Here is a 19077-nt window from a genome sequence, read left to right as displayed (position 1 = left end):
CCAAACCCAATCCAGTACACGCAGGCAGACTTGGACCCTCAACTGTCCATCGCAAGCCAGGGTCTTTGCTCGGCGTCGAGTGCAAACAATGATTGGAGGACAAAGTTAAATTCATCAAGTTACTAGAGTACTGCGGTGTGCAGTCCCTCGTCAATCCTTCAGTTCGGCACTCTGAGCCTAATAGCATGAGGACAATTCCAGGGGCGTATTCCAGTACGGCCAGTGGTGGGTGCACCACCAACAACCAGGAAGCAGTTGGTCGTTTCTGTCTCAAATGAGTTTGGGGGTATATCGCTTTCGGCCAATTATATATGTTTCGGAGCTATACCGAGTTTCGTCAAGGGGTCATGCCTCTAGGCTCTAGGCTCTAGAACGGCGTGCGCTCGTCATTGCGAAATTCGCTTATGATTTTCCCGCTGTCACTCGTGGTCTCATCTCAGATTCGGAGATTGGTGGCCTTAAATCCTTCTTGATACGGCTATCGCTTCAACCACAACGCCAAGACAGAGTTTACCGTGCCTGATCTGAGCTGCTCGGCAGTCAATTGATTCAACATTAACACCTATACACATATGGCAGTGCGCTGGAGTTTTGCACAACATCTGATGCGATCGGAAACACAGGTGTTGCTTCGACTGTTATATTGTTCAAGGACCTGCCGAATTCGAAAAGGCAATACGTAAGAGAGCCTTCATGTCTGCAGCTGTGACATGCCTCGGAGCGATAATTTCAATAGCACTACGGAGTTCGGATACATTTATTAGAGTTCATTAGAACTGAAAGCATTGTTGATCGACGTCCATGACCCTGGCTTACGGGCTTCTAGCGTATTATCGTCAGTGAAGCTTTACACAACCCGAAAAAGTCTAAGCATAGACGCACATGTGATAGTCTGTTCCATCCTGGATCATTTATGACAGATTTAGGACTGGCGCCGGCTCTTTCACCCGATCTGGATCAGCGACAAAGTACCGGCGTTCTAATGCAACGCCGGTCCACTGATTTGGAGACCTAGTCCGTCCTGAAGTCTTGTGAGGCAGAGGCTTGAGAGGGTCTCTGGAGCTCCATCCACCATTAACTGGACCGCAATGCGATTTTTATCTCTGACGGTACTGTACCCGGCTGCTACGTTGGCTACCCCTAAGGCTGAGTCATGAACTAACCCGGCTGGAGACACGGATTGACTCGGCGAATGTCCATCGGTATATCGCCCAACTTACATCCACGGCATTATCTGGCAAGCTAGGCTTAGTGTAAAGAAAAAAGGAGAAAGAAAGGTGGGAGATCCACCAAGATTGATGCATATCGATCCCGTGTCGTAGCGTATCTCGCTGCACCCCAAGGGCAAGACACTGGTTGACGTTGACGAGCGAGCAAGTGGGCGCACCATTCAACGCTGTGCCCTGAGCCCTTCTGACGTTGCTGATTGCTGGTGCTGTTGGTTACATCTGGTAAGATTCAAGACGCGGCCGAGAATGACGCCGTAGAGTGCGGCTTATCCCAATCCTCAACACCCCCATCATAACCTCAGTCACAGGATCCAGGGGTCTTGGCTACTGCCTACAACGTTGTGCTATTGGACAGAATACAGGCCTTTTCGAGGCTCTATTGTCAAAAACTATGTAACCATATCGGCGAACAGGATCAGCATCAGGATCAGCATCATGATCAGCGCAGCAGGAGAGCGATGTTTCTGATAATCACTGTTTTCATTTCGACTCACGGTTGAACTCGAAACCAAACTTTTATGCGGCTCGTCCGGGATATATTCCGCTTTCCCTGCATCTTTGATGCTATTAAGCGAGTAACAAGGTTTTTAGAGGTTCTGGGGTCGGGCGGCCGAAACCACGACGATACGTACACGTACGTACGTACCGTATATGCGTACAATCCGCTACGTACAGCTGGGTCAGGTACCGTTCACATGTACCGAAGAGAGATCTGTGGCGCAGGTGTGTGTGCGCGCTTTGAGACAAAGAGATTGACCGATACTGACTCTGTGTCTCAGCTACCGACGAGCTATAGAGACTGGAGTGTCAAGGTGTCGTTGAGATGCCGGACCCAAGGCCTAAACCATCCTAGTGTGTTTCTGTGCGCGCGCTACTCGGCATTTCGAGAAAGTCCGTAACGTCGGATAACCATATCCAAGATGAATTAACGACCAACCGGTACTTTACAGAGGGCGTACGGATACAGGACAGGGCATTACGGTACTATGCAGTGCCGTAAACAATTTACAGACAGGGCAAGGCAAGGAAGAAAGAAGCTTGTTCGAGTCAACTGAGTTTTACAGATGAGCTCTCTGCTCTGCTCTGCTCTGCCCTGCGCTATCCTACCCTGTCAGCCTGACTAGGATGATACCCAAATCGGAACCAGACCCCGTCTGTGCCGCTCTGACAGCTGGCGGAGCTCCGACACTGTCTTGTGCAACACAAGTTATTCCACAATAACGAGTAAAGCAACACAACATAGCCATACAATAATTCAACCTATGTCCCTGGTCCTGCTTTCTTGGCATATGTCGCTGACTGGTTTCTTACTGTTCATCATGTCTTGTTGGTTACATATCTCACATCTCAGCACACGGCAAATCTTTTCCGTGGACCACAACGATGATGAGATGGGATGGCATATACTAAGACATAACGCTCACGCATAATGGTCCCTTGAGAGAAATACAATACAGTACTGTACATACACCTCCGTTACCAGCCAATCAGCAAGTGCTGGTTCGACGGTATACGGTTCAGCTCCACCGGCACTTCTCACACCAAACCCGTTGTCGCTGTGATTCCGATGCCCTGGATCCTAGCAATGCAATGGATACATCCTCTGCATACGGGCCACAACCACAGTTACCCAGCTGATGAAACCGGTAGAATGGTATGAGACCTGCGAACAGGTAACCCGAATTGTCAACAGCATGTGGCAAGGTCAAGAAACCTCTCTTTAACTCACCTGTCAAGGTGCCCTGGAAGATCGACTGGAATTGGAAATGGGGCGCGAGCCAATCTACCAATTAGAAAAGACCCTGTACGAGCTATCAGTCCAGGCCAGGGGAGGGTATCATTGTTGGTGAGAAGAATGCGGATGCGACAATGGCAATGTCAGAGCAAAGATTTACATGGGACTTTTGGCACACATGCCAGCGTAACACTCGTGACGCAACGCAGCGAGTGAATAAGGTATTTGTGAGCTTTACACACGACAGGTCCAGGATATAGGTTAGGTGACTTTTGTTGTTGCCGTTCCTATTACCAGCCATTGCCATATACACATTATCAAGACATGTGACGATACATGCTTGAAATAATTTTGAATAGGTAGAGAAGCTCATCCAGTCACTAAGAAATGCTCTTCTCTTTTCAAGTCAGATACGCAATCCTGCATTTAGGATTCATGTTGGTGTCTCTGTATTCATCCAAGATCTACACTTGCTGTAAAGGTGTAAGCCTGCATCCGTTGGACAGCTGAACACATAGCCTATACGGTAACAAACGCTACATAAATGATACGTTACATGAATAAATGAACACAACTTAGATGGCGTTTGTTGCATCCCGTCGACATCACTTCCTTGAACCATCAGATGGAATCTGATTACTGATGTATCACAACATCCCGTAAACTGTATATCTGAAACGTATCTCAATCTTGACTGAGCTATGAGGAAGGTGAAGATGACTATATATACGTACGTGAAGATTAGATGTCCTTGATTATAAAGTTGGAAGAATGTCAGGTTCAGGTGCGATATGTGGTGAGTTGATCGTATCTTGTTCACCAACTCTACGTCTATTCGGCAGAGGGCTTAAACACAAGCTCTATACGAGGTTCATAACACTGTTTCCAGTATTGCCATGCGGTTGCTGCGGTCGCTTATAGGTGTCGACCGGTAGAAATCAAGGTCGGCGGTTGGAGCCATTGTATCGATGGTTAAGCCTCCCAGCTATTGGGGGCTGTCTGTATCATCCGCAGACAACAAGATTAGCAACATGCGCCGAGTTTAAGATTTAATAGAAGGGTTTCACGCAGTAAATTCATATGGGAACTCTTGTTGTGGTGTATGTCCGCTCGAATTCACTACCGTGGAGTGCAAGTAGATATACCCCTATACCACCGAAAGACTGACTGAGTCCTCGTCCATTGAGCTGTCTACAATATCTTGACGCCATTAGAACAAATAAGGAACCGCTGGCATATGACTGTCGAAGTAATTTGAATGTTCAGTGTGTGGTGGTTGTGTTATTCACTGTACCACTGAGCCTGGACACGGGTAACTCAAAGATAGAACTCGGTCAACTTCAAGAACAAACAGATAAGATATGGAGCGGACTTGTTATATAGCTCAACTCGCTGGTAATTCATGTATCTATCATATTAAGAGCCTATTGGTTCTGTGCAACTTCTATTCTATTGTTCCTTCTGAGTTCCAGTTTGCCTGCAAGAGACGACTTTTTTATGAAGAGAACAATGACCGCACTTCCAAAGATTGAGTAGCTTGTGAAGGCATAACTGATACAGAATGCGTGTTAGCATTGACTTGTGCACTCTCTCCCTTCTTCTGGGGCCGCCGGTGGTCATGAATAGGCTCAGCACCGAGACTTGTGATTAAGGCTTACCATACGTTTCTAACTGGTCATGTGCATACAGCAAGAGCGTCTAGACTGCTTCTACTTTCTACAAACAAGATGAGGTAGTTATCTAGTCTTATGAGACTGCTCCGCTCAATGCGTGCGGATGTAAAACTTTTGGTCGTCAGTGGTTTGAGGAGATGCTGCCAATCCAGCGTCGACTGCACATGATATGTAGGACGGAATCACGCCGAAACCGATAAGAATCCTTCAAAAGATAGCGTGCGCTCAAATATGAAGGAAGTCAGTTATTTACCTATTACAGCTTACTTGAAAAGTTGTCTATCAGCGAGGAGTTTGTAGAGGAGATGACCATGCATAGGTGACTGGTGCTTCTATCTCAGTATCTTAGATACACAGTCTTCCCCAAAAGGTATTCGAGATATGAATGAGACTATTCTAACTGTTGGATGCTAACTGGAAGGAGATCACATGCAATCTGCCGTCTTGCCTCGACATCTTGCTGGAAAGAGAAGAAGACGGGATGATATATCGATCACATCACCTCGTGATCTGCAGATATAAAGATATAGGGAACAATCAACCACATCAGACCAGCTCTAATGTTTCTATCTTTCGATGAATGTACCATGAAGCCTGAGCATTGGAATGAGAGCTTGATTGGAACATCGAAATATCAATGCTGCTGTCACTCGTACATTGATCAACAGGTGCAACAAGTCGGGGGCTCTATGGTGTATAGAGTGATGTCGGAAGAGGCTATATATAGCACGAGAGCTTTATGAAGTGTTTGTTCACTGACTTAATGATAGCTCACACACTCTCTCTACCTATGACAACTCGAAGTGTATGTGGTCCATGAAGGTGATTAGAACAAACCACTTATAAGCCAGACATCCGAGTTTCATGACACTATGACAGTAAATCCATTCAGAAAGGATGCTGGATAGATTGGTTGTTGATGCTCAAGGCGGAATTCATCACAAAATATGTCCAAATACCGACGTCTTACACCATCACGAAAATAGCCATAGGAACAGATCACATCATTGATGCTGATCTCACACCACTTTAGTAAAGAAGAATAATATAGACAGCTATGCGGGTGAAATCGCTTGGATGAAGAAACAAAGTCGTACGAGTTGTTCTGCAATTTGACAACCAACAAGCCGAAGACTGCGGTTTATTGGACGGGCTATTATGCATCGGGTTTCGGATTCTACGTGGGGTAAAAGACCGAAAGAATAAATACAAGCTAATTGAAGTGTCGATTACATTGATGTTGGATTCGATGATATAAGTCTAGACATCTATCAATGTGAGTTGTAATCTTGGACTTTTATACTCACTCACTGCGGCATATCTTGAGTCACCTTCACAACCCAAAATGACAACGCAACTCACTTCTCTCACCAATTTCTTCCGCGACCTCACACCGCGGAACAGATATATCGTTATCGCAGTAGCAAGCGCCCTCATTGGTTTTCCAATCCTGCGCATTGCCGCTGAAGATTACCGTGGATATATCGCTCTCGGACCCGGCGGACCGCCTCACAATGTCATCGGATGGCTGGGACAGATTCTCCTAAAGCCACTCAAGAAGGAGCCTCTTCATACGAGTTGCTATAATGAGAAGGCCATAAAAGCTTCTGGTCCGAATGGAGGTGTTGCGTTTCTGAAAGAGAAGGATGTTCCTGTTCGTGAGGCGCCAAGACCGAAGATTGGGAGTTGGACTGCGCCAAGTCGACAGTTGACTGATTTGGCGAGTAAAGATATCATTGAGGTATGTTCTCATAGTAAAAGTACTCGATAGTGTTGCTGACTTTTGCAGGCCTATCAATCATTCCTCTCTTCCCTAGCATCAGAGTCACCGACCAAGCTCAAAATCGCAACTTCTACCCTCGAGCGCCACGGCCCAGCTCTTTTTGTAGCATCAGATAATCCTTCCCATCCTATTGCGAAGAGCATGTACAGAGAAATTGGGCACATGCATGGCAGTGATGGGTCATTGCATCTTAACTTGGCGCCCAAAGATGCCAAGTTGGTGCTGGAGAGAGGCTGGGGCCAGCGTCATCCTTTGGCTGGAACGGTTTTGTATCTGGGGGATGTTATGGTTTATGCCCCGAGGAGTGAGAAAGAGTTAGAGGTTGTAAAAGGGATTACTAGGGCAGCTGCTAAGTTTATGCTCGGGGAGGAGGCTTGAAGAGAGTGTGTATCATGAGGGAATGGAAGGAGGATAATGTTGATGAGTTTACTGTACTTAGGCTTTTCTTACGTGCTTACTTTACTGTATCAACAGCGATATTCTCATGCACTTGAATAGATGAATTTAATATTATGTGTGCTATGATGAACAAGTGACGAGCAATCTACTAAGTGACAGTGTAGAGCTCAATGTCAAGTAGTGGAAAGAAGAAGGCCCAAGAATACCAACGGTATGCTCTTGAGCGAAGACAAAGTGTGTCAATTACAATAATAAGTATCTTGAATATTAATAAGATGAGATCCGAAAAACACCAAAGAATCATGTTGTGTGATCTGTGAGCATGCGCGGGTGGGTGTCATGTCATACCACAGGGTAGGTAGATTTTTTGGAAACCCTATATTATCCCCAATTTGTGCAATTCCTTCACCACAAAAAAGCAGCTTGGCGCAGTGGAAGCGCGGTATGTTTAACAACTACTCCTCAAGCAATCAACAAATGACTAACTTGCCACAGCCGGGCTCATAACCCGGAGGTCACTGGATCGAAACCAGTAGCTGCTATGGTTCTATTTTTTTGCATTTTCTTTTTCTTTTAACCTTATCACTCACTGACTCACAAGTACTGTATATGCCCTAACAAGAAGCCAATTCGCCACCACAGAAAAGCAGCTTGGCGCAGTGGAAGCGCGGTAAGTTTACTTTACATTCTTCAACAAGATGAATTCGAGATTCTAACTTCTCATAGCCGGGCTCATAACCCGGAGGTCACTGGATCGAAACCAGTAGCTGCTATTGGTACATCTTTTTTTGCTGTTCCTTATGATGTTTTTGTCATTGGGTACGTTGCTGGTCGTTATACCGCGGATATAAGTCACCCAGCGAACATATCAACCATACAGTGTTTGGAGCTAGCTTTCATTTTTATATGTTCAAATCAGGCCTGAGAAAATCCCTTATTGCACTTTCGTAGTCGTGTAAATAGAGTCTCCATTGCTGCACTTTACTGATACAGTTTGATATGACATGCTATGGTACCTTCTGTCCCCAACATTCGCTGTCCCTGGTGTAAAAGTAAAGAGTTAGATATTCACTAGCAATATCACATGAGACTGCTGTTAGTTGAGCCTGACCATAGAGCTACTGTGCCCAGTCAGTACCACTAATATGACAACCCATCGTGTGCTCTGTTGGTGGATCTGTCACTGACAGCCTTGACCTAAACCCGTCTAGTCTTGATGACTGCCGGCTGATCTGATATGCACTGAATCGTGTCATGTCATGTATGTCTCTCTTTTGAGGTTCAACTGCAGTCAGGAGAGGATAGTGGATGTTTATGCAGATGCAAAGAGCTCGGCCACCAGAGTGACCATTGACTTAGAAAAGACTGGCGATTTTTGCATTGGGACTCGTAATCAGCATTTCCAATCTTTATCAGTTTACTGTAACGTTACTGTAGTATGCTTTGCGGGAACGCTATGCTCAATATATTCTCATGATTCGTTGAGACGGTGGCCACCATGACAAGCGAAACTCCCTAGCAGCCTACGAGTCTTTGCTGTACAGGTCTTGTCATGCAGACAAATACGTTTCCAGACAGTATTCCGTCTTGGATATCTCGTCTAAAGACTCTAACCAAGATCGGGTGACTCATGCCTGCCATGCTGTTGTCACTATTCCCATCATGAAGTGTTCTACTCGCTTGTGGGTATCATCAGTCAAAACTTCCCAGGATATGAATTAGACGTGGCACTAAAACAAATGCAAGCCGATCCGATCTGGGCAGGTTCGTTTTGTTTCAATCTTTCTTCAAATAACCACTTTTTAAAGTAACGATATAAGCTCTGGCGGTGTAAGGTTGAAGCTTTTTTTTTAAAGAGGTACAGTGCAAGGGTTTGAGGGGCAACTCCTCTTCTTTTTTCCCACAACAACGTGGGCCAGAGCGGGACGGTGGACGGGACGGGACGAAAGTAAATAGAAATGGGCAGAGGATAAAAAAAAAAAGGTTCCATATTGACTTTGACATATTTTTCAGCCCTATAGCAACGGCGATGCATTGGGTGAGTCAGGCTAAATGGGAAAATTCTTCAAAGAAGAGAACAAGACAGCGAATATACATGGTTGAGCTGGCAGGTTGAGTCATGGATTTGCCCATGTAAATCGGGCCTTATAGGATAAGAGAAGAAGTTTGAATGTAACTGGGCATCAATGAAGAGTTTTTAAGGTGCGTAAGTGGTTCTCTACAGGCAGCTATATAAACAATAGTCTGTAGTAGGTAGTCTAGACTCTCGATATTGATACTCACTTACACAAGTGGATAGATACAGTATCAGTACAGTACTACAAGGATATTAACGAGTTTCTTTTCTTTTTCTCTCTCGATAATAATTAAGCTCAACTCACATCATTCAAGCTCGTCAACTCTACTGAACCGTGCTGTTCCAAGCGAGTCGGATATCTCAAGGAGGGTATATACCCCTGTCGAACCAAGACAATTGCAGTTTCGATTCAGTTCAGTTCAGTTCAAGAGCCGCCAGATGCGCATAGCATGTACATGTACAGATACATGCACATACTGTATGCACAACAACCAAAAGAGACTTTTCATTCAGGGGGAACCACTTTGTTCTCCTCTTCAACTGCACGTACTAAGTGCATCTATCCAACCGGCTTAGAGTCTCAAGCAAACACCAAGGAAAAGATCCCCGCGCGTTAGGCCCTAGAGCCAGACTTGTTACCTCTCAACAGTGATCTTAGTGGAGAGAGAACCCTTGAAACCCAGCCTAGCCAGCCACTCGAATTACGGTGAGCGGATTCTGCTACTGTACGACTTGCATGTTCCGCGTGTTCCTCTTTCTCCTCTCTACTCTCCACTCCTGCAGCTTCAATAGGCTCGATACCATCAAGACATTATCGAATCAGCAGCTACTGTAGCTCTTTCTGACTTGCATCTGCAATTGTTCGCATATCACCCTTTACTCGGTTTGTTCCTGATTTTCTCTTTTCTCTCTTTATTTTCTCTCACACTCACAATTCAATTATCTTGGGTTGTTCTTAATTGAATATCAGCCAATGCGCACAGATCAATAAATTCAATTACCTTGCTCTCTCAACTCCCTTGCTTCTTCTTCCCCTCCTCCTCCACTACAAACCACCAAAAAGGAAGAACAAGACAAAATGGGTTTCCTCGACTGGAACGACGGAGCCTCAGTGCTCTCAACCCGAACCTCATCTCGTCGCCATAAATCATCTCGCTCTCACAAGAAGCATCGCTCACGATCAAACTCGAGCGAGCGCGGCCGCGGCTTCGCAGAGTCCCTTTTTGGTGGCGACAATTACAAAAAGAACAGTTCATCGCGCGCTTCCTTCTTTGGTCTCGGAGGCAACAACAGCAACCGTTCCAGCTTCTTTGGAAACAGTATGTTCATCTTCTTCTCAACGCGATTGCTGTAGTATACTAACTGACTCGCCTACTAGGTCGCTCCTCTTACTACAAGCGCTCCCCTCGTCAGGGCTTCGTCCAAAAGACATACAAGCAGCTCAAGCGTCTCCTACGCGACCTGGTCCACTGGGCCAAGCGACACCCATGGAAGGTCTTCTTCATGGTCATCATGCCCCTCATCACCGGCGGAGCTCTGACTGCTCTCCTCGCCCGCTTCGGCCTGCGCATTCCCCCGGCCATTGAGCGCATGCTTGGCGTCGCCTCCAAGGCTGCCACAGGTGACTCCTCTGGCCTTGTGGGCGAAGCTGTTCGCATGGCCAGCGGTTTTGGCGGCAACACCACTGTTCGCATGGAGCGCGATACGCACACATTCGGCAGTGGGGGAGGCGGCTTCGGTGGTGGCGGCGACTCTTCCTGGGGTGGTCTCGCTGACATGGCCAAAAAGTGGATGTGATGTGCTTTTTTAAGCGAGCGAAGCGAAATGGCGTCTTTTTGCTTTGATATGGATATTGGATAGGTATGGATTGGGTTGGGTTGGGCTGGACTGACATGGATGGAATATTCATTGACTCACTGACATAATTTGACGATACGCAATTGGGTTATTATCATGATGCTCCCGGCGTTGCAGGAATCGGACTTGTTCATTATTATTTTTCTACTTGGGAGGATTACTGTGCTCACATCACCATTTCTACTCTGGTGGTGATTTTATTACTTAGACACTGCATACATTGGATAGCAGCATTTTTGATCAAATACAATTTACGACTTAATGACCCCTGACAACTTGGGCTCCTGTCTGTGCCTGTGCCTGTGCCTATCCCGAGAATGTGATCGACAGCACCAAAACTCTGCACCAGCGTTCTTCAACCCCAATCATCCGATCAAGGCCATAGACCATACCTCACTCACGCAGTCTCGAGTCATCTTGGTTGAATACTCAGCACTATGTTCATTACTAGTTCTGTCCATTTCTCACCCGCCTCCGCAATATACCTCTAGTAGCTAGCCACATCTTATGTCCCACTACTTCTTGCTGTCGGCAGCAGCACCAAGAATGCCAGCCAGAAGCATACCCTGGGAGTCTAAGCCACCATCTGACCCGACTCGTAGCAGCGTGAGTCTATGTCAGATACCAATGCTAATCATGCAATCATTAACCTCTGCGCCCATTCCTATCCATAATCCAAAATTCTGATAAATCAATCGATCCAAGGCTTGCCCATACATCTGCTGGTACCTTGTTTGTTGATCGATGTTGTTGTTAAGTTTGACATTACTCGGTGCAAAATTTGCACATAATGTGAAGTTGGCCAGCCGTCGACATAAAGCTGCTCGACGGCCAACGCGTGAAAATAAGTATTGTACACATGCTCGCTTGTAAATACAGCGACGCTGTCATAGAACGCCAACGCTGGTAGGATGTCTTCAAGTCGCATCTCCTCTTCATTATTTAGCTTCGCCTTCTTTCTCCTTGATGGTTTCTTTCTCCTTGGTAGGTTTCCAGAACTGCATCATGCGACCCAACTTCTTTGTTCGGCTGCTCTTGGGCTTCTTGCTCTCATCATTGTCTAGTGTGACTTCCATAGAAAGCTTGCTTCGCTCACCATGAGAGCTGCTAATGAGACGGCTGAGACTGGCAAGACTCGACCTTCGGCGCCCAAAGGCCGATGACACTGAAACAGGACGAGGCTCACGAAGGGTGGGTTGTGATTGGCGCTGGCTAGGGAGGAACATACTCTCTCGCGTCATTGTGGAGTTGCTCGATGTCAGTGAAGGAATATCATAATCCACTGACACTCGAACCTCGGGGCCAGGCTCTCCCATAAGCAGCAGAGATCGGAAGTTGTTCTCGTCAGCGACCGACGAGGGAGCTGTCGAGATTCGCTGCACGTCAACAGACATAGGCGACCTTGGCGAGGGGAACGAAGACGAATAGCTCATAGCGTAAGGGCTGGTTGGTGCATGTGCTGGAGCGGGAAGATGCAAAGGGCTGACTTCACCAGGAGAGAGATCCTTGTTGCCAGAGAATCTTCGAAGTGAAGAGTGGGCTGAGTCGGCAGTGTCACATCGTTCTGCAGGCATGAAGGGTGATCGGAAGATGACGCTTGGCAGCTCCTCGGCGATGACACTTTCGTGTAGAGATGACCTTGAACGCTCACCTCTGACCGTGTTGGCGGAGATTTGGTCTTTGTCACTCAGACTTGAAGTTGTTCGTCTCATGGGCTGAGAAGAGCTGTGTACTGACAGCTTATCCTGAGAATTGCGAAGAGGATCCCGAATGACTGCAGCTGGAGGTGTAGCATCACAGTCGGAATCGGTCTCCTCCTCTGAGGACTCGTCCGTTGTGCCAGATCTGGCGTTGTCATCATCATCCTCTTCGTCTTCCTCAAAAACATCAGCCATCGTGGAGCTGCTGTTATAACGATGCATACCAGCACGGCCAGGGTCAAAGGGGGGTAGATCGGGAGCAGATTCCGCACGTCGATGGTAATGCATACCAGGGCCACTGAAACCCTTCATGCCTTGTGCGCTATGAAGGCGTCGCTTTCCTGTGCCGCTAGCAGCTCGTTGCGCAGCCTCCCACTCGGGATTAAGAGGCAGCGGTGTGTTAAAAGGACCAAGAGCTGCATCCAGATCGATCATAGGATATGCTGATTCATCGGTTGATCGCTTGGGTGCATCATCCTCCTGAGGAAGATCGGGAGACTCGGTGACAGTGAGTGTAGGAGTTGACATCTGTAATAGCTCGGGCTCTCCATACATCTGATCCTCGCCCTCGTACTGGGCGACGCTGGGTGCTGGAGGAGTAGGAGGACGGCCGCCTTCTGATTTCGAGCGCTTCTTGTGGGACTTGGGCTTTCGTGGTAAAATAGCGCCAGCCCAGCCCTTGACCTTCTTCTTCTTTTTCTTGCCCTTCTTGCCAGACTTTGGTTTGGCCGTGGCCAGGTCAGGGCCTTCGGTATCGGCACAATGCCCATTGCTTGACGTCGGCGCTATCTTCGTCAACAAGTCAAGTGAACCAGCGCTCTGCGGTCGTGCTTTGCCAGGAGAGATGTTGCCACTGGAATGTTCTCGGGCAAAGAACGACCAACGCTTTCTGGTCGGACTCGGCTCAGGATCTTCCGTCTTGGGCGCCTCGGCGAGATTAAGAAGTGTAGGAATCGAATTTCGTCGCTTTGGTGAGCAAGCTGCGTTAGCCAAATCGTGTGTGTTCTCAAGAATAGCACCTGCTGTGCTTGGCCTTGAATCCGATATCTCGCGTGTTGGTGTTTGAGATAACGGCGATGGGCTATCACGTCCACTTGGCGAGTTTCCGGATACAATCGATGAGATGCTGCCAGATAAAGAATGTCCAGGTCGTGCTGTCACAGTGCTAGATGTCTCGTTGGATACCAGAGACAATGGCCGTGGTATGAACTCGAGTGTGTCGGAGAAGCCCACGCGAGCTTTAGTATTCTTGGGACTGCTGTCAGGCGAGGATTTGACAGCAGCAGGCTCCGCTGTTTCTTTTGATGCTTCCGCCATGGGTACCGGTTCGGGGTCAGGCACGATTTGTTCGACAAGCTGTAGAGATCCTTGGTTAGGCTGCACAAAGTTGGTTGGGCTGTTTGGTGCGCTGTTCCCACGGTTGGCGGAATCGAAAACAGGTGGTTGGAGAATAGGCAGGTCATTAGTCGAGATGGCGCCTGAAATTCCTCTTCGGTGCCCTCTTCTTGGCGGAGGTTGAAAAGTTGGCGATACAAGCCCGCTCTCAGATTTTGTAGGACTAGTGCTCATAATGGCAATCGAATTACCCTCGCGGAGACGACCTCCAACAAATTCACTGCCACCTCTTCGATGGCCATGTCCTCCAGGGCGCTGTTGTGACGCACCATTCCTAGGAGAATGCGGAGAAATGGGAGGAGTCAAGAGAAAGTTGTTCTCGCGATCTGGTGAAAGCATTGCACCAGGATTGAAACTGAAGTCGGGCAGTGCTGACCGGGAATGTCTCTCCACATTTTCAGCGGAAAGTCCAAAACTGAAGTTCGGAGTCTCAATGGCCGACATAGGACGACGACCTGTTGCTCTTGAGAAGGACGAAGGTGCGGATACTGTACCAGCTGGTTGAGCTGGAAAGACGAATGGGGGATTTGGAGGCGGTTCATCAACTTGAGATTTGGAATCAAGCGACTGAGAACCATTTAGCGGGTTAATCGAAGCAGCAAATCGATCGACAGGACTGTCGAACGCTGGGCCGGGAGATGGGCGGGATAGCCGCTCAGGGCCAACTGTGGTTGCCATCGTCTCCTCAGCCGCGCAGCGGCAATCGAAGTGATGGACGACAGTTGGTGAATTAATAGTTCATAGGACAAGCGGATATTCGACCCAGGACCGTCAGGCTCCTTGATTGTTCGATTCGGGCGGGTGTATAGCAATAATATGTTGGTATCTTCGAAGAGTTTGTCGCGTCTGAGGCGTCACAAGCAACGATCAGTCTGAAGATCTTGAATTGAGATGAAACTGGCAAGAAAGCAAATAATGTCGGTTTCGAAAAAATCAAATTGCTACAGTAGGCGATCGGTACTGGGCAACGGACCGGATAGAAATGGTAGCAACGTGCTTGAAAATCGTCGAGATGAATCGCTGAGAATTGGCAGATGGGACGAACAACTCGAATGGCGGATGTAAAACTAAGTAAGGTATGTAATGTAAAGAAAAGGAGTGGACGGACAAGACCAGCGCAACTCTACAAAGGAAAAAAAGAGAGCAACTGGAATCGCACCAAGAAAGAGGAGGTCGGGAGGAGGAAGAAAGAGAATCTTCGCTCGCAAAAGGCGGCGTTGTTGTTGAAGTGCGGCCGGAGGGTTGAAGAAGAGAAGACGGGACGGGACGGGGGAGGGGGGAAGAAACGCGATTTCGTGATCAAGTGAAGGCAGTGGAGTCTCTTGAGAGGGAAAGCCAAATGGACCTGTGTTCAGCCACGTCCAGCAAGTGCAAGTGCAAGGGGTCCACTGTGATTAGAGTACATCGAAGCAGGTACCGCTGCAACCAACACGAAGGCGGGTAGACCGCCGGAAATGGCGAAGGAGGACCTGCATCTCTAGTACCTCGACGCTTCCTTCCCAGTTTGGCCAGGCCCCAGGTCCTGGGTCCCCCTAGTCCTTGAGTTAGGTTGGCTCCAAGTCACTAATCCCTAGTCCTTACTGGAGTCGGATCCCCTAGTCCAGGTACAGTACAGTACGGTACCTGGCCTGGTCAATCTGCCCTGGGTTGTTGTCGTGGTCTTGATCCAGCTCGCCAAAGACAAGAACGAAGACACTTGGCCACAGAAGGGGAGCCACTTTGGGGACCCCAACAGCCTGCGTTGTGTTTTGTGTGCTGTTGTTATTGCTGTGCGTGCTGCCCAGTGTGCTGTGCTCTGTGCCAAGATTAAAGTGAGTGGATGCCAATGGATGGCGGTTCATGAATCGAGGAATTAGGGTGACCCGATACAGAAGCCGAGGAACCCCAATTGGGGACATGTTTGATGAACTATGCTTCTTTTCGATAACAGATACGATCTGGTGTGTTGCATTGAACTGTAGGTAGGGAAGAAACACCCAGACTGATGTTACGAGCCAGATAGATGAGAGGCTATCTCACACTGCAGCTGCAGCTGCATCTCCATCTGCATCGTTTGTCCCTTCCAAAAATCAGGCGTCATGGCCCCCCTTCCTCAACAGGCTTGATTTCTTCCCTTGACTTCCATCCTGGAGTCTGCTTCTCCTTCTTCTCCAGTGCCAGGCAAGCCAGGGCAGGAACCAGGGGCGGCCGGGCCTCCTCCACTCAACTTGGCGGTGGGTCCATGCCCCAAGTCTGCAAGACCCGCACTGTGTTGTCCTTTGCTGGGGCAAATTGCACCAAGACCGTAATTCATGTTGCTGACTTCTTCACTGGTTGACAACAATCACAGCGCGAATTGCCATATTATGCTGCTCGCAGTTATCAACTAATTTACTTCTGTTAATCATGCCAATATGACAGGAACATGGATCAACCGAGTATCGTTGATGCGTTTGTCCTATGAGACGAATAACTTCGCTGAGTCCTCACCCAATCTTACTGAAACAGGACAGCAAAACCATCGTGGAGATTGATCTTCATTGACAGCCGTTACACACACAATCTGCTCATGGCGGTCACCATTTCATGACAGGCACTGTCGATATCGGCACATGATACTCTGCACTGTGACCTCGCAGGTCGACACCATCCCTGTCCGATCCTTTGTTCTCTCGGTACTACACATCACTGTATCCGTACCTGCGAACGTTCGTGAGGAGCTGCTCTGTTCAGTGTATTGAGCATCTGCTATTCGTCCGCTGTTTCTCTTACAGCCCTCCAAAATTCATTACTGGATCATGAGTGCACAATGTACAGTCCTGTACCTATACGGGTTTGCAAAAGCGCAAACGACATAGGCGACTAGCAGAAGAATTGACCTCCGGTGCTCAAGGCGCCAGAAACAATTAGCCGAAAGGCTGGTTCAACTTGCATAAAGTGACCAAATTATTTTGTTTCTTATGCTCAACGATGAATTTTTCTGATAACCCGACGCAGGCCACGATGGATGTATGTGTCCGTCCTCGAAGAGTAAAAAAGAAGCGACATTGAGCATAGAGCCTGAATCCTGTTGGAACAATCGACTTGTCAGTTGGGCAAAATACAATTCTTCCTCTTGCCGCTTCGCTATCAAAGATCTTCTGTGGCCATCTTCGCCAGAGGCTTTGCCAGGGTGATGGTCTCCAGGTTAGACGGAGAGCGGGGGAGGCGAACAAGAAGTGGAGGAGTAACGGTTACAGCGGGCGGCACGATGTCTTGCTTGCTGATGGCCGCGACAATCCAACGGCCTTGGCGGTTGCGCACGCAGCTCAAAATCAAGTACGGAGAGTCTTGGCTGATGGCCAGATTGTCAACCGATATACCACGAGGATATAGGTATTATTGTCGCTCTACACGATTAAAAACAATCCAGTTCGCTTTGGCCACAAACCCAACGGTACAAACACTGAACGGACAGATCCTAGTCGATTAGCGACCGGCTGAGTTACAATAAGCATTGCTACCATAGGGTGGTCAGCGTCAGGTACGGATTCGGACGATAACCAGTTGGCGACATGCAAACTAACAAGCAACCATGCAGGGCATTGAGTCAGCTTTACGGATACACATGAGGCAAGTACAGTACTCGTCTTCAAGTTGGAGAGATACCCACAAAGGCAGTTGGCTTGGTAGGAGCAAGAGTCTCCCTTTCATACTACGAAAAAGTATCTTGAACAGCAAAGGTCTAGTGCGTTCCTGGCTTGAGGGTTATCGTAAGATCTATGGACTTTATGCAAATTATTCTCAACGTTTCCCGGCTCGCGCAGTTTTTGCAACCCATACAGATGAGGGTACACAGACGCACATTGATCTGGTGTAAGTTGAAGGCCAATCATATCCCAAGAGAGACCAGTGGGCTGCTGTAGCAGGCAGCCACTAACGGGCAGATCGATCTTCAGAAGGGGCGGGCCTAGATCAGCAACGGCAAGCATCTATCAAAACATCAGAAACTAGAAGAAGAAAAAGATACGATAGTTCCCGCACATGGACATCAGATTTCGACATTGCCGAGCCTTCCGTCAAGCAGACAGGCATTGTTGGAAACAAAGCAAGCTTGTTTTTCGACGTTGATACACATACAGCTAGCTATGTACTGAGGCTATCCACTCACTCACTCCCTCTCGACTTGGCGCCGCACCAGCCGCCAAACTATCGTACAGTCGAGACATGGCTTGCATAATGAGTCGGGGCTAGAACCAGTCTTCAATTGCTATGCGCCAAAAAGCCCAGAAGATACGATGCTGCGATGCTGTATACAGTATGGCACAGCAGACCTTGATGTTTGCTTTTTGCGGATTCCATTAGGGTTGGTAAGGTTCTCCAATCCTTCTGAGATCTGTCCAGGATCGATTGGCCCAACGTGACCAGGTCACAAATTACGAGGCCTAGGACACGATCACAACAAAGCAATCAACAAACCCCCAGACTAGGTTCCAGTCTATCAACCAGGTGGTCCTTGAACATTACGTACCGCCCTTGTCATTATCCGAGCACTCTGATAACGAGGCTAAGAGCATCCGATTTTAGATCTTGACAGATGGGTCGCTATTGACGTACGGCAATTGTTGTGTGCCTACATGAGAGAATTGGCTTGCGGGACAAGATCATGGACTCGTTTTGCTGTTTGCAAAGCCATCAATCACACTGCAATAAAATTTGCTCTTTGTAGCCCTGGCTTAACGCCTTATTCGCTACGCACGGGGTCAGGAACAGCCGTAGGTCCCCTTGTCTATTCCCACCCTGTTAGCCTGTGCCTGAAAGTCTTGCCTTGATTTGGTTCCCGAAAACATGGCAGCTGATGACAGACACAATTGAGGCTTGGGCTTTCTTCGATCTGGATCCGTGAAAACAAACTGCCTTGTTCGTCTAATATGTGAGACTCACCGCAGCAACGACGCCAGTTTAGGTGCTGTCATTGGTTCTGACTTATATTGCTTTTCAAGATGCAAGACGTTAGACATCCCGATGGGATGAACATGGACCCAACTTTATCATGGTTTGTTTCAACAGGCCAAACCCGGATTGACAAATACCGAGATCGAGGTAACAGGCTATGCCCCCTCTAAGCTATAGCAGGGACACTATACTGGTGGTTCGTCGCAGTGATGGAATAGTACATATGACCTCAAGAGTCTATACAGTATCAAGAACGGACTGATCCCAGACAATCATTATCAGCGCTTACCAGGGAGATCTACAACAATGTCCGAC

General features: G+C 47.9%; 3 protein-coding genes across 3 annotated transcripts; 2 read left to right on the top strand and 1 right to left on the bottom strand.

Annotated features, from left to right (window-relative positions):
* Window positions 1-5982: 5982 nt before the first annotated feature.
* Window positions 5983-7712, top strand: FIESC28_07427 (uncharacterized protein; the record flags this gene model as incomplete). Its single annotated transcript, XM_031161567.1, has 5 exons — window positions 5983-6378; window positions 6427-6689; window positions 7421-7489; window positions 7546-7638; window positions 7700-7712. The coding sequence occupies 5 exons, from the start codon at window positions 5983-5985 to the stop codon at window positions 7710-7712; spliced, it is 834 nt and encodes a 277-aa protein (XP_031014377.1).
* Window positions 7713-9974: 2262 nt separating this feature from the next.
* On the top strand, window positions 9975-10693 carry FIESC28_07426 (uncharacterized protein; the record flags this gene model as incomplete). The annotated part of the gene is made up of 2 exons (XM_031161566.1): window positions 9975-10215; window positions 10275-10693. 2 exons carry the CDS (start codon window positions 9975-9977, stop codon window positions 10691-10693), a joined length of 660 nt encoding a protein of 219 aa, XP_031014376.1.
* A 998-nt stretch (window positions 10694-11691) lies between these two features.
* FIESC28_07425 (uncharacterized protein) lies at window positions 11692-14526 on the bottom strand (the record flags this gene model as incomplete). The annotated part of the gene is made up of 1 exon (XM_031161565.1): window positions 11692-14526. The coding sequence occupies one exon, from the start codon at window positions 14524-14526 to the stop codon at window positions 11692-11694; it is 2835 nt and encodes a 944-aa protein (XP_031014375.1).
* Window positions 14527-19077: the final 4551 nt, after the last annotated feature.

This window comes from Fusarium coffeatum, assembly GCF_003316985.1.
Source record: "Fusarium coffeatum strain FIESC_28 chromosome Unknown BRIP53273_contig_164, whole genome shotgun sequence".
Taxonomy (NCBI): Eukaryota; Fungi; Ascomycota; class Sordariomycetes; order Hypocreales; family Nectriaceae; genus Fusarium; species Fusarium coffeatum.
Note: the sequence above shows the minus strand (reverse complement) of the source record. Positions and strands in the feature narration are given on the sequence as shown.